This window comes from Apaloderma vittatum, unplaced genomic scaffold (genome assembly GCF_000703405.1).
Source record: "Apaloderma vittatum isolate BGI_N311 unplaced genomic scaffold, ASM70340v1 scaffold3040, whole genome shotgun sequence".
In the NCBI taxonomy this organism is placed as follows: Eukaryota; Metazoa; Chordata; class Aves; order Trogoniformes; family Trogonidae; genus Apaloderma; species Apaloderma vittatum.
The window spans coordinates 24072-38302 of record NW_009696013.1 but is presented as its reverse complement, the minus strand read 5'-3'; the positions used below and the strand labels follow the sequence as shown (position 1 = coordinate 38302).

At 46.3% G+C, this 14231-nt stretch overlaps 1 protein-coding gene across 1 annotated transcript in view; it reads left to right on the top strand.

The window, feature by feature from the left end:
• The window catches only part of MARCH4 (membrane-associated ring finger (C3HC4) 4, E3 ubiquitin protein ligase), a gene marked incomplete at its 5' end in the record, with an annotated part of 30049 nt that extends 16421 nt beyond the window's left edge, over positions 1–13628 (top strand). The window contains one exon of the mRNA XM_009873084.1: positions 13018–13628. Within this exon, the coding sequence (XP_009871386.1) occupies positions 13018–13379 (362 nt within the window). The remainder of the gene's footprint in view (positions 1–13017) is intronic.
• Between the last annotated feature and the right edge of the window lie 603 nt (positions 13629–14231).

The window sequence follows — 14231 nt, the reverse complement described above, 5'->3', positions numbered from 1 at the left end:
GGCCTTCCACCTCCACACTCTTTCACCACATCCACCTCCGTGCAGTTTCCCACTGTTGCAACAGGGCTCTGGAGATGTATTTTGTCATGAATAACCATATGGTACTCTCTGCTCCAGCGGATCAATGTGTTTAGCATTTAATGAGAGCAACATAATTAACATTTTGTGAGGGAGAAAAGAAATCCTTTTGCCTTGTGATTTTGAGGGTGATACGTTATAATCAGAATGATGCTTCCCTGTCACCAAACCCCATGCTGGAATCAAATCCCTGGTGTCCCTGGGTTAAGTTCCCATCCGTGGGCAGAGGCAGAAACATTCACCTGCCTGTCACAGCTTCCACACTACAGCAGGAGATTCCCTCCTAGGCAGCTGGCAGGATCTCCCACACCAGCTGCATAAATTGGGCTATCTAGTAACGGATGGAAAAAGTCCTCAGCTCTGTGCCAGGCTGTGTTTTTCCAACTGCCTTCTGTCCCATCGCTCCTCCTACTACAGTCTCCATCCCTGCAGAAACATTACTCCTGGTGGTGGGAGGCTGTCGCCCATGGCATGCTGACATGGCCATAGCAAGAGAAGTCAACTCTGTAGTCAGAGATGAACTGCAGATGGGTCATCCTCCATGCACAGTGGATGAGGCTGCTTTTGGTGTGTCCTTAGTTCTGCAGAGAGACACAGGCAGAGGTAAGAAGAGATTAACATGAAGTGACATCAGTCCATTTCTGGAATCGCTTTTTAAAGTAGAGACTGATCAGTTCTTCTTCTGGAGGGATGGCTACCTACCAACATGGTCATCTTTCAGACCCAGATACAACAGTCTGTAAGCAAGAATACTGCAAACAGGCTTGTGGGATAAGTTGCTAAACTTATTCTGCCTGGAAGTTATTCCCTGAAGCAGCACTTTTCTTCCTGAACTTAGGTTCAGGAACAAGCCCAATGATGGCAGTCACAGCCTGAGTCCCCCTGCCTCCTAGCAGAGCTGGACCCACAATACCCGTATGACCATGCAGTGTTTAGCAGAAGTTGTTCAATGAGATTAAATAACATCAGGGATCCTGTGCCCAGTAGTCCAGCCAGCACTTTACCTTCTCAGAAGAGGTCTAGTGAGAAAACAAATCCCCAGCAACAGCATTCAGGCAGGGCCATGGGGAGTGGGCAGTCATCAGTACCTGCTGAATGCAGAGAAGCCTGAAGAGCTGAAGGTCCAGGCTTTTACTGCGCCAGGTGCAAAATTCACTCTGCTCAGCCACAGCCACGCCATGGGCCATCATGGTCCTACAAGGCTCTTCTCCAGATGTTGCTGTGGGCTTAGCCACTCTCAGTCCTTTTCACTGCTTTCATTCTTGTCAGCTCAGCATTGACAAGTCCCATGGGTGCGTATGAACTCTTACCTGCCCCTTTCAGCCTGCAGCAGCATTCACTCGGCTGGGTATCACAGCCCCTAAAGGTCTTCCCCTCTGGTGGAAGAAACAGAGCAGGAAGGCAAAAGTTCTGTCCTGCCAGAGTTCCTAGCTAGTAACAGGTCGGAAATTATAGACCTTTGTCCTCTTGGCTCCTACCACCTTCCTTAAATGTGAACACTGCCCCTGAGTGAGAGGTGAAGACTTTTGCAGGGGAGGAGGAGAGGTGAGATGTGTGGGGACAGTGTAGGGGAGCAGAGAGGGGAGACCACAGCACCCAAGACGGAAGGCTTCTGGAAATCCCGCAGGAATCCTGGGGTCTGCAATGAAAGGTTTTTTCGTAGCTGTGAAGGAGAAAGCAGCCAAACATAAGCTGCCCCGTGGTGTGTACCAGGGACGCATTTACCCCAGAAAAAGGCTGGCCAAATTGCACCATGAGCACCTGCCTCACATCCTTGGGATGTCTTTTTACAGGCAGAGGGGAAGGATGCCCACATCTCATTCCAGCAAGGGAGTAGGAGCAATCGCAATGCACTCACCAGTCTGTAACTTCAGAGGCACTCCAGGGTCCATTAGTTTGTCCTCTGTGCCCTGTATGACCCTGGGCGATGCTCTTAAGGGTGACCTGTACTCACTTCTACGTCTTTCCTAACTGGTCCCTATTCCTCTCAGTGGAGAAGCACTTGGATGGCTGGAGAAGTGTGGAGCGATTTGGCTCAGACAGGACCTTCATGCCTTAGAAAATGAAAAACTGTGAAGCTAGTCCCATTTCTTCTTACAGAATTTAATTTGCTAATAAAAGCAGAGAGGGAGGCACTAGTTCTACCTTCAATAAGCAAATGTCATGTTTTGATCATTATTGAACAAAAGCATTTTGATTTAACATTTAGAGATGACTGCTCATGCTGAGTATTTTAAATTTAGTGTCAGAATTGGAATACAACATTAAAATAATTCAAGTCCAAATGAAACATTCTCACCTGTCTGAAAATATGTGTGTATTCTTCCATTCTGGGCGACAGCATGACTTTTTCAAGTCTTACTCCAAGCAACTGTGAAGCCATATTTTCAAGCTCTACAGAAACAGTGCTATCCCCGAGTTTTGTCTTCAAAGAAAAGTCCCAGGAATGGCTGAGGATGCAGGATGACTGCACAGGCAGTGCTTTGGGCAAAGTACCATTAGCTATAGGATAGAAAGTTCAGGACCTAGACCTGGAGAACTGACTGCCCTGGTACAGACATAGAGAAATGGAAGCCACGTGCTTTTCCTGTCCTCACCATGAGTATCCATCTCTGTGGATATCTGTCAGGGAATGTCTGGAAATAGAGACCCAAAGAAAAGGGTGTGCATTTGGCCAGTGCTCTGCTCAATCCAGTTTGAAATTATTTTCTACTCCCTTCTGCTAAAGACCAAAGAATTACTGCCATGCACACCATGAGTGACTTTCGCCTCTCATGCATTAAGTGCTTTCACCATGTGCAGTGTCCTCATCTCTGTTTTAAATTTGGAGAAAAAAAGGTACCAGGAGGGTCCAAATAATCCTAGCTACAAAGCAAGGAGGAGAAACTTTAAGAGAACAAGGGGGTGTGTGGATAATGCCTCCAAGCTCTATCCCTGGCATCGTTAAGCGTAGACTCACAAGTGGGAAACGATGCTGAAGATGTGTGATTCAGAGACAAGGCTGTTCCACCGGTGGACCTCCAGTTGTTATTTATTTGCTTTTTACAGGAAGAGTCTCATTTATTGCTGCTGCCTGCATAGCTAGAGACTGCCCTTTAATCCTCTGCTTTATCGTGCACTATGAATTAAATACCACGGGAGTACAAGAGCCCTTAAGGGCACAACATCCATTTTGCTGTAGCTGCCCACAGCCAGCTGAGTTCACAGGAGTGCTTTTGTTTGTGGTTTATCTATTGCCTGAGTTGAGGATTTCTCTGGGTTTCATCTTACCTATTTTTGCTGCTATTTCTTGGTTTATTGGGGTTTTTTGTCCCCATCTTGAGACAGCTGTTAAAAGTACTAGTCTGGGCAGGGCAGGGCAGGAGAAACTTGGGGTGGTTGGTAGCTCCTGTGCTTACAGCTGAAAATACAGCAGCAGTTCCCAAGCGATGGTGTTGCCTTGTGCGGTTCCAGAGCCTGTTTGTTTTTTTCCCGATGCAAACAAGCCATGTGGGAGTGCTGAATGAAAAGGAATTTCCTGTCTCTTGGATACCTCCTGTTAGCTTTTTGATTTTGCCAGTCCTTCCTCATTTGGGGCCAGCCCTTCGGTGCCCAGTCCCAGTTGTAGAGGACCGTGAGGGTGGGCAGAGGACGTGAATGAGGATGGTTGCCCTGAGCTGACACACCTTACAGAGAACCTGGCATCTACCTGGCAGCCTTAAAAGCTCCCCCAGTGCTCCTACAACACACTGCCTCCATCTCCCGAAGCCCAGTGACAGGCACCCCTAGTTCCCCAAGCCCAGTGACAGGCAGTCCTACCTGTCCTCTCAGTTCATCCCACTGGCTAAAGCATTCCTCCTTCCCCAGCTGTGTCTGTAGGATGGACTGCTCCCGCTTCCAAGAGGCCCCCGCTGCCGGCTGCTACACCAAGCACTCCCATCGGTAACAGAAGAGCTGCCTCCTTTCCCCAGCTCCCCATGCTCAGCCCCAGTGTGGCAGAGTGCGGTGTCTGCCATGATTGCTCACCTGCTACAACAGTCACTGTGGGGACCTTCTGAGATACCGTCACTCTGGATCCATCTCCCACCTGGCAGGGCTCTTGCTGAGTGTGAGGGAGGGCGTTAATGGCTGCGGAGAGCTTGGGGCGCAGTGTAACTGCCCCCCAAGATGGGACCTGCTCCTCCTGTTGCTCTGCCAGGTGGAGTGGAGGAGGCAGGGAAGGAGAAGGGTTCTCGCTGCCTTTATGAGGGGTCCTGGCCCACCTGGGGCTGAGGAATCTTTGAGGTAGAGCCATCCTTGAACCCCAGCTTGCGTGAGAGGAGACAAGCCGCAATACCCACAAGGTTTGCCTGTCAGTCAGCAGTTGAAGGGGGCCAGCCTGTTTGTGCTGTTAGTGACCCCAAATGGAAGAGTCCGTACCTCCATAAGATACTTCCCCAGGACAGCTGGGAGCAGCTTTCCTGCGTACATCCGTGAGGGCTCTGCCCAGGCCATGGAGGTCTCATCCTCTGAGGGGCTCAGTTTGTTTTGCTGGAGTCGTGTCCCCTGTGAGCTGAGGAGATCCAAGCACGGCACACACATTGCTGTGAAAGCTGCCTGCCAGTGGAGCGGCACCATTAGAGCAAATGCACTTGGAGGGCGATGGGCAGAGGAAGGAGGGTTTTGTCTTCTGCAGACCCAAGGGGTCCATGATGACACACGTCATCCAGCGCTCGACAGCGCTCAACAGGATCCAGCCTTGCAGCCGCCCCAGTCCTGCTAAGCCAAAACACAGCCTAGTTTTGTACATATTTAATCAGCTCTTTAGATATTAAAAAATGTGCATGGAGAATGATTGATAAGAAAATGCCTGATTATAATCAGCTAATTATTTTTTCCATATGCTAAGCATTCACTCGAGTTCTAATCATTACAAGTACATTTTCGGCTTATGTTCTATGTCATTCAAAGCTGGACAGTTCTCACCTTATGCACTCTCGGCGTACAGTTCCAGTATTATTCAGAGGAGACCTTTGCTAGATGTCTTGTAGATTCTAGACATCTTACCAGTCCAGTGTCTCGCAACTACAAGAAATATCTGAGACAGCACCAGAGGCTCCAAGTTATCCATTACCTGGACTCCTCCTGTATGCAGGATAGACTGTCCACAAAGCTCTTGAAACATTTTTGGGACAAAATTTGTATTTTGGAAAGCGGAAGTAACAGCTAGGGAGGGGTCTATACTTCCTATTTTATTTCATCTGAAGGCAAAGAATCCCTGAAAATCTGTATGTAGCAGTAGTTTGTATGAAAAGTGACTGTGCAATGAAAGCATTCCTGAGCTGAAGAAAAGTATTATGTGATGGTAATGGACTCCAGAAAAGCAACAGCAGCAGCAGCCTCAGGGGACCAGAGCAGGGAGTGTCTCTTGGGAAGGGAATCTGAAGGATGAAAGAGCTGCGAACAGCTCGGGCTGCCAAAAGGGATGATACTAAAGGCACAACAGCAAACTGTGCCTGTGCAGGGGAAAGCTCAGAAGCGTGGGAAGAGAGCACTGAGGCTGCATCAGGAGCTCTTTGAGGACCCAAAATCAGAAGCTGCAATCACATAAAAGGCAGAAAGAAGAGCCTGCAAATAATGAAAATTCTCAAGCAATCACACAGGCATGGGGAGTCGTCAGAGCTGAACCCCAAGATGAGCATTCAGAGATACAGAAGGAAACAAGAAATGGGTCCATAAGCATACGTAAAGTAAGAACAAGGCAAGTCTAAGAGCTCGAACAGCATTTGATACAGAAAGGGCCAAAGAGTTAAATGTTGCCTTTGTTTCAGTCTTCAAAACTTAACTAAAATAATTTTAATGAGGAGAAAGGAGCCCAGGGCAGAATCAGAAAAGAACAGACTCAGAAATATTCAAACGAGTTAGCTCTGTCCTTGTCAGCATGTCCTAATGAACTTCAGAGGAAGCTGCAGGAGCAGTCTCTGACCCATGAGCATTTCATCATCAGGAACTCGGGGAGGATGCAGAAGGTACAGGGCAGCTGGGGAAATGTAAGCAGAGTACCTGGCTTTAAATGTAATCTCTATCATTAAATAAGGTAGGGACTGAGGATCAAGGAAATGAAGGACAAATCAGCTTAACTGATTCACAGAAAGATATTAGAATAATTTTTTAACTAACCAATTGATGAGCGCAAGAGTATAACCATATCTAATTTGGGAGAGTAATTGTCCTAGTGGCTAAGCAGGAAGAAGCAGTCAGTTCAGTACGCTGCAACTAGGGCAATGGTTTTGGTGCTTTGCCTTAAGATTCTCCTAAACAAACTGAACAGATGTGGTCTAGATTAAAAAACTATAATGCAGGTGTACAGCCAGCTGAAAAACTGCTTTCTTGGTAGTTGTCAGTGGTGTACTGTAAACTGGAAACATTTCAAATAGGACTAGTTTGGACTCTGCTATCTTCAATATTTTTATTAATGTCCTAGATAATGAAATAGGAAGTGCTGTTATAAAATTTGCAGATGACACCAAGCTTGGAAAGGCTGCAAACACTCAGGAGGATCAGATCAGCATTTGAAATGGTCTTGGCAAATTGGAGAAATCAGCAAGATTGAACTGAATAAAGAGAAGTGCAAAGTGCTTCCGTTAGGAGGGAGAAAGCAGAATCCCAAACACAAGCCAGTCACACTGCTGAAGACAGCGATTCTGTGACGTATCAGTTTATTTCATCAGTGCTTCAAAAGCTAAGTGGGGTGTACAGTGGAGTGACTGCACGCTCCTGGGAGTTCACTTGCAGAAAAAGGGGGACAAAATGAAGAGCACCTGGAGATGATGAACAGGAGTGAGGAGAGGGAGGGCATTCCCCACCTGGTCAACTCCAACATTCACATCTCTCCTCTCAAATCAGCCCAAGTGCAGAGTCCCACTGGTGCCACACCATAACTTCCAGTTATGAATCTATCTGGCTCACCCTCTCCCCCATTTTCTGCAGGGCACAGCTCTGCAGCCTTGAGACTCAGCCCCTGGAAGATTTCAGGATCCTAGGTTGTTTACGGAACTTGTCATATCCAGATGGAACTGACCCTGTCACAATGTTGAGGGATGCCAGATACTAGATGTCCCTGTATTTGCAGGAAAAGGTCCCTCTGGGTCTTTTTTCGCAGTTTAACACCAAGCACTGTCTTGCATCATGGATGAGGGGGTTGTACGGAAAAGCAGAATGGGTCGGCAGGGTCCAGTGGGAGCTTGGTGACTCATCTCCCACATGCTGTGAGATGCTTGCAAAGTTCTGGTGAGGCAGAGATTCGTGGTTATTTCTAAGGCCTTTTTTTGGAATAGAGTGTTTTCATTGGGACTGTGAGAATTTGAGAAGTGGCAGGGCAGCCTAACTTGAGTAAATGCAGAATGCAGAGCAAAAGCCGGTACACTTTACTGTATTACACTAGAAATCTACTGTTAGGGAACATAAATGAGCCAACAGAGGCCACCTGTGACTACATATGGCCCCTGCAGTGTCCAGAGCCCAGCAGGGAAGTATCACTTCCTTGGTTTTTGCACCCTTCCTTGTGCTGCTGGCCGCTACTGGAGGCAGGATGCCGCAAGAGACCGACCCCTTGTCTGAGTCAATGCAGCCACTTTCCTGCTCTTAGGTTAAGATAAAAGGTAGCTAAGGATGGAGCACATAGGATGAGATTAAGACAAAGAAATAAGCAAGGGCTGAGCTGCTGGAGCTTTGGAAACAAAAGTGGGGGAATTTGAGATTGCCACAAAAGATTAAAGAATTCACAGAAGGAAAGGGAAGGGTTTGTGTATGCAATGATGTCAATAGAGAAAGCCTGGCAATGAAAGTGTTATCTCCCAGGAGAATTGATTTACTTTGGCCTGAGCCACCGCTGCTGTGGATGCAAACATTAAACTTTGATCACAGCTGCCATAATCTTCCCCTGACATTCAGCAATGAAAGCAACAGAAACACGCTAAAGCATGGCAACTGTCTGGCTGAGGTGAAGACGCATTTGGAAAGGAAACCAAAGGGGGAAAGTGCTGCTGAAGGTGGAAACAGGAGGTGACAGCTCAGGTGGGAGGACAGGGGCTTTATAAGAAGCAAGACAAGGTAACTGGCTGGAATGGACTGTGATTTTTCCTCCTGTAGATAACATGAGTGTCAGCACAGGGGTGATGTACCATTCACTGTCAGCAGAAGCCTTGTTTCAGTGGGTTCTTTAATGATAAACAGGAGAAACAGCTCCTGCCCTCAAGAATTTACCTGTCTCTTTGAAGAAAACACAAGTGTTGGAGTAAGAGGAAGGTTAATTAGAAGCTGAAAGTCCTGGTGAAAAGATCACTTGGTAGCAGAGACTGATGAGGTGCAGAAGGTGACTGCTTGTCATTTCTGGGAAACTGCTGCTCCAAAGTGTCCTTAAATCAGAGGTTTACAACCATGTGGGTTCATCTCACAGGATGGTGGTACACCAACAGATCCCTCCTTGCTCATCCAGAGGCACAAACACAGTTGTCCTTGGGTTTTGCCTATGTCCTTCCAACAGCTCTTCCAGCGTTCGGGCTGAGAACCTCTCTCTTGACCAATCTTGCCTCAGGCCCACTGATGGCAATGCACCTCTCTCCTGACTAATCCCAAGAGACAAAGGGCCACCTGCACACAGACACCCCCAGCACCAAGAATATTCCCTTGCACAGAGACTGCCCATGTGGATCATGATGTGGGATGGGCAGGTATTGCAAGGCTCAGAGAAATCCTGCAGCGACGTGAACCTTAGCTCTGGGCCGTGATACTCACCCTTGGTCATGCTCCCCTTTCCAACTCTCACATTTTAGGAATCCAGAAGCTCAGGGTTAGCTGTGGCAATCAGTAGAACATGGAAATTAAACTGCTTTCACCAGCACTAGCTCTGTTGCAGACTGCATCTTGGTCATCTGGAAAAGGAACAATCCAGTTATTCTTGCCCTGGGATGAAAATGTGAGTGAAGATGGGGTTTAAATGGAAAAGGTAGATCTTTCCCCAGGGTGAGCCATAGTCAGTTTGCTCTCCCGGATGCTGTGGGCATGCACTGATCAGGTATGCAACTGCAGTGAGACAGCCCTTGCCTAGCTAACCTGTACGGATGTTGCTTACCTGGTGCTTTCAATCTAATCTGAAACCAGACTCAGTGCTCTTTGGGGACAGGTCACTTATTGTGATAGTTTTTTGCATAAGAGCAGTGGTTAGGTGTTGGGTACTCTCCCATGTATAAAAAATGATAGCAAGCATAAGATACCAATGTAAGCAATGTGTACAGTTTGGGTATAACCTATTGCCACGGTATTGTTGCGTTTGCCTGTGCTGTGAAGCACAAAGCAGCTTCTCAGCTCTGGGAAGTGATCCCTGCACCCAGGATAATCACTAGTTACTCCTGCCTGGGCTCTACAGAGCTCCACAGGGCTGATCATGATCTGACCCTCTTTGTGGACTCAATAATAATAAAGCTACAAGAGGAAAAAAAAAAAAAAAGGGAAAGAGTGAACACAGTGAAAAGAGATCAATATGGTTTCCTGTACATTTTGTTCCAGACTGAGCATGTGTTAACTTGGAGCACTGCACTGGGTTAGCCCTGCTACATTACCTCAGAGATACTACCTCCTGTCCTGGGAACAGCACAGCCACACCAGTGTGGCAATGCAAGCAGAGGCATTAGAAAAATTCTTTGTAGACTTTACTGTCAGGCTAATTAATTACCCCATCACATAATATGGGCTGTCTCCATCTCCAGAGCCATCTAGGAAACCTTTTCATGGCACAAGCCAGTGCAAATAGAAATATCTAAGAATTTGAGAATGGCCGAGGCTCCATCTAGCCAGTTGCCCTCTTTCCACCCATGGCCACAAACAGATATGAGCAAAATAAGAACAAGACAAGTGTATATTATAGCTCTCCGTTGTACTTCCAGCATTCAACAATTTTCAGCTTAAGGAATTTCTTTTGATGCTGGTCCAGCCAGGTCTCTACATGAGAAAATGCAAATAAGAACAGGATTTCTCACTCAAGTCTGGCCTTTAATTGTAAAGTTTTCTCCTCTGTAAACAAGAATGATCCTTGAGGGAGGGGTGTTTCTGGGAGGAGACATACAGAACCGAGTGTAGAATTCCAATCCTAGTTTATCTCAGGTGGACAAAATTTGTTTCGATGGGAGCATTAAGTGTCCTGCAGCTTGATATAAACTGATGGACTCTTGCTTCTCTTGGCATTTGCTCTTGCAAATGCATCACTGTTACTTCCGCCTCCCTGCCCACCCCTCCACTTGGTTCCTTTTTAATTTTACAGCTTCCTGGGCTTGACACTGGGAAATCGATAAGTAATTTAGAGCCCAGTAAATACAGATGAAAACAAGTTATTTTGTATTTTTATAAATATTTGGAAACCAAAATTATCTAAGAAAACAGGTGCTCAGTTGACTCAGCAACCCATCCATCAGCATCACACAGTTAATTGCATAAGATCATAAACATTTATAATTAGAAGGCAAACAAACAAGAATTTTATAAACAGCCCTCTTGAATCAGGCTGCACATTAAATATTTGTGATAAGGTAATTAAGAATAGATTTACAATCCTGGCTCAGTGTTTAATACTTCAGAGAATGAATTTGAATCTGTAGAGAATGTTCTACAGCCAGAGAGAAAACATTCGATTTCAGCTCTTTTATCTGAGGCTTAAAGTGGTCTCTGAGAAACATTGGTTCTGTCATTGATCAGAATGGAATTTCATTCATTACAGATCAGATAGCTCATTTAAATATATGTCTAATGTCCCTTGTCATGGGCTGATCCGCTTCAGGCCTGCTTCAAAGCTCTGTATCCTTGGCTGGATCTGCAGGCTTTCCCTAAGTCCTGCTTTTTATAGTTGATCAGAAGATGTCAAAATTCTCAGCCATGTTTCAAAGTAGGGAGGTAAACCCACATTTTTCTATTATGACATCACAGTGCTTGGTTATGAAAAGCTGGCATCACTGCAGGATTACAGCTGTGCAATCTGAGTAGTCTGTGTGAACCAGAGGGGAGATCTCTCTCATTCCCTAGTGTCCAGTGCCATTCCCTGTCCCAAAAAAGCCATATCTGTATACTTAAACTACCCAATGTTACTACTCATGTAGCAAGTAAGCAAGATCAGCACCCCATTACAACAAATGTGAGAGTCCCCCTGAAGCTAATCTGTGATGAAATCAGCAGGGTTTCTAGTTATGCTTCAAACCAGAGAGGCTAGAAACTCCTCTCTACTGAAGCTACGTTTAAACTCTGCAAAATCAGATACAGACTGTAAGAAACCAGGTGGCTGCATCCCATCAGTGAGTGACAGGGAGATCAGCCCTAGGAGTAGGATGACTTTCAGATATTTTGGGGTTTGATATAGCACAGGTTTACTGCAGTAATTATCTGCCATCAGAAACCAGAAGAGTCTGGAAAAGGGAGGTGGAGGATAAAGCCATAGGATTTGACTCATCCGGGACAGCCGTAAACTACTTCAATCTGTGGTGACCATCATCACTTCACACATTGCTAGTCAAGGCAACCTCCTCATTTAGGCATGGTATTGCTTCTTATTTCTTGAGGGTCTTTTGTTCTTTGCTCTAGTATTTATATGCTTGCAACAGGCACAGAAGAGAATTGATCTTCCTAGAAAAGTTTCTCATAATCTTGACCTTGACCAAGAAGCCATTTTTATTAAGAACAAGGAAGCTGTCCATGTGCTAACTCATCCAGTCCTACCTGCTGGTCTGGCTTCAGTTACATAGGACACAAAGGCACTTTCCTAACAGACAGATTGCTGCAAAACAAGGAAACTCAGACCCCCCTCATTCTGCATAAATCCCACTCTCTAGCAAAGCTTATTAATTATATTACAGTGTGTCAGCTAAGCCAGTCCACGTGAGATATTGCCATTTCCTCCAGCCTCAGTGGAGAACACCACAGTGTTGCAGTCACTGCTGGACCTAGTGATTTCGGAGGGTCTAGCCAGAGTCTGGCAGCTTGAATAATAACCGAGCTTAATACTCAAGTACTGTCACTGTCTAAACAACTTCTAACACTATTTAATCCTTCAATCCTCTTGCAAGGGTGGAGAGGATGACAGAGATCGCCTGGGAGGTGAGCCAGCTGCTGGGTGGAAGGGCCCGAGCTCCCCGTTGTCTTTCAAATGCAGAGATCATTAAATGCCAGGTGTCCTACAGCCCAGGGCCATCCCCGGGACATCCCCGCTGGTACATGCAGTCGGGCAGCAGGACATACACATGACACGCGTACTCAGCGCCCACGTGGTGAAAGAAAGCTCATCCGACCTTTCTTCCAAGTGCGTTGTTTTCTCCCTTGGAAGGGAGCGATGATGTACAACGAGGTGCCTGCTCTGCAGATGAGCAAAACTTTGCCTAGGATGACAAACCATTTACAGGTATAGACAGACCTTTTCTTTTTGTTTGGTTGCTGCCTCTGACCTCCACGAGCGTGTCAACTCTGCTGCCTGTGTGTGTGTGGGGAGAGGCTCGGGCTGTGCACACACATGACGCCGGTGCAGTAGACGTCACCGGCACGTCAGATCCAGTGACACCCCCTCGGAACACACACCGTTAGCTGGGTGAATCATGCCTATGCAGCACGCAAAACCAGCCCGGCGATAGATAAACCTTGGGCATTTATTGGTAAACAGATAACCGTTTCACTGGGAGAGCATAACCCTGTGTTTATGATATGTTTATTGATTGCTGAGATAAAGCTGTAATCCTTTTAATTCAGGGGAGAAGGGATCCAGCAGAGCAGGAGCACCAGTGCTGTGCCAGTCGGTAATTAAAATACATGATTTATTATGGAATAAACACTAGCTGAGGGAGAGCTGAGCTAACTCGCTAGCTGGAGGCAGGATGCTGGGGCAGGTTTATGGCTTTTTCTAAAGTTTTGTTTCTGTTTTATGTTTGTTTCTTTCCCCCTTCCCTCCAGGTCTAATAATACACGAAGGGCCCTCAGTTTACCGGATTTTTAAACGGTGGCAGGCGGTCAATCAGCAGTGGAAAGTGCTGAACTATGACAAAACAAAGGACATGGAGGAACAAAAAACAGGGACCAGGACAAATCAGCGCCCCTCCTCCCAAACCACCCACTCGTCCTCCACTGGTGGTACAGCCACTAACTCCGCTCCAGCCGACAGCGGGGCACGGGCTGCCGGCCACGCCACCGGCACCCTCTCTGACCACCACTGTGCTTACACCATCCTGCATATACTCAGCCACCTGAGGCCTCACGAACAGAGGAGTCAGTCTAGTAGTAACAGAGAGCTCGTCATGAGGGTCACGACGGTCTGAGCCGAGGAATTCAGGAGGCCTTAACATGAAGCGGAGGAGACAAAGAACTCATAAAGCAGAGGAGGAGCATGGTGTGCCTTTTTCTTTCTCTTTCTTTTTTTTATTCTTTTTTTTTTTTTCCTTCTCTCCTTTTCTTTTTTGGTAACTGCACAAGATATAAGAGGCGGCACCTGGCCAGCTGAGGAAAAAAAGCAGGTGGAGGGAGAGCTGCACACTCATGCTAAAGAGGTTAATGTTTTCCAGCCAGTTTAAAAAAGAAAAAAAAAGAAAAAAAAAACAAACTAACAACACGAATCACAAAAAAAAAAGCAAACAACAAAACAAGTGCAATACAGACTACAAACTGAGTAGGCAGAGTTCTGGGGAAGCAGAGGAACAGACGGTTTAGCATGTCTTAAAATCCTATTACCTGGAATAGGTAACGCTCTGTACACCCCCCCCGTACACACATGCACGTGCACACAAACACACACAGTGTGAGATTTATAAAAACAAGGAATTGAACAAAATATTTGGAATATTTTTATTTTCCAGACTGCAATTAACCAGGGCTATGAGTTCTTTTGTTTCATGGCCTTGCTCGATTTACCATCCAATACCTAAAGTGAAATGGCTGGGGATTTTTCAGTGTTGATTTACAGAAAGGGAGATTGAATCATCCCACCATGGAAATCTAAGAAAACCCAGGCATATCCAAATTTCACTCCAGATCCTGTTTTTTTTTCATAATGTTCCTGACAAGGGGTTTGTGAGGGTGGAATTGGGAGGGGGGAGGGTGCTCCTTAACCTTTATTTGACATATAGGCATTTTTGGCAAATTTTGTACAAACGCCCCACAGATGTTTCAAGCAC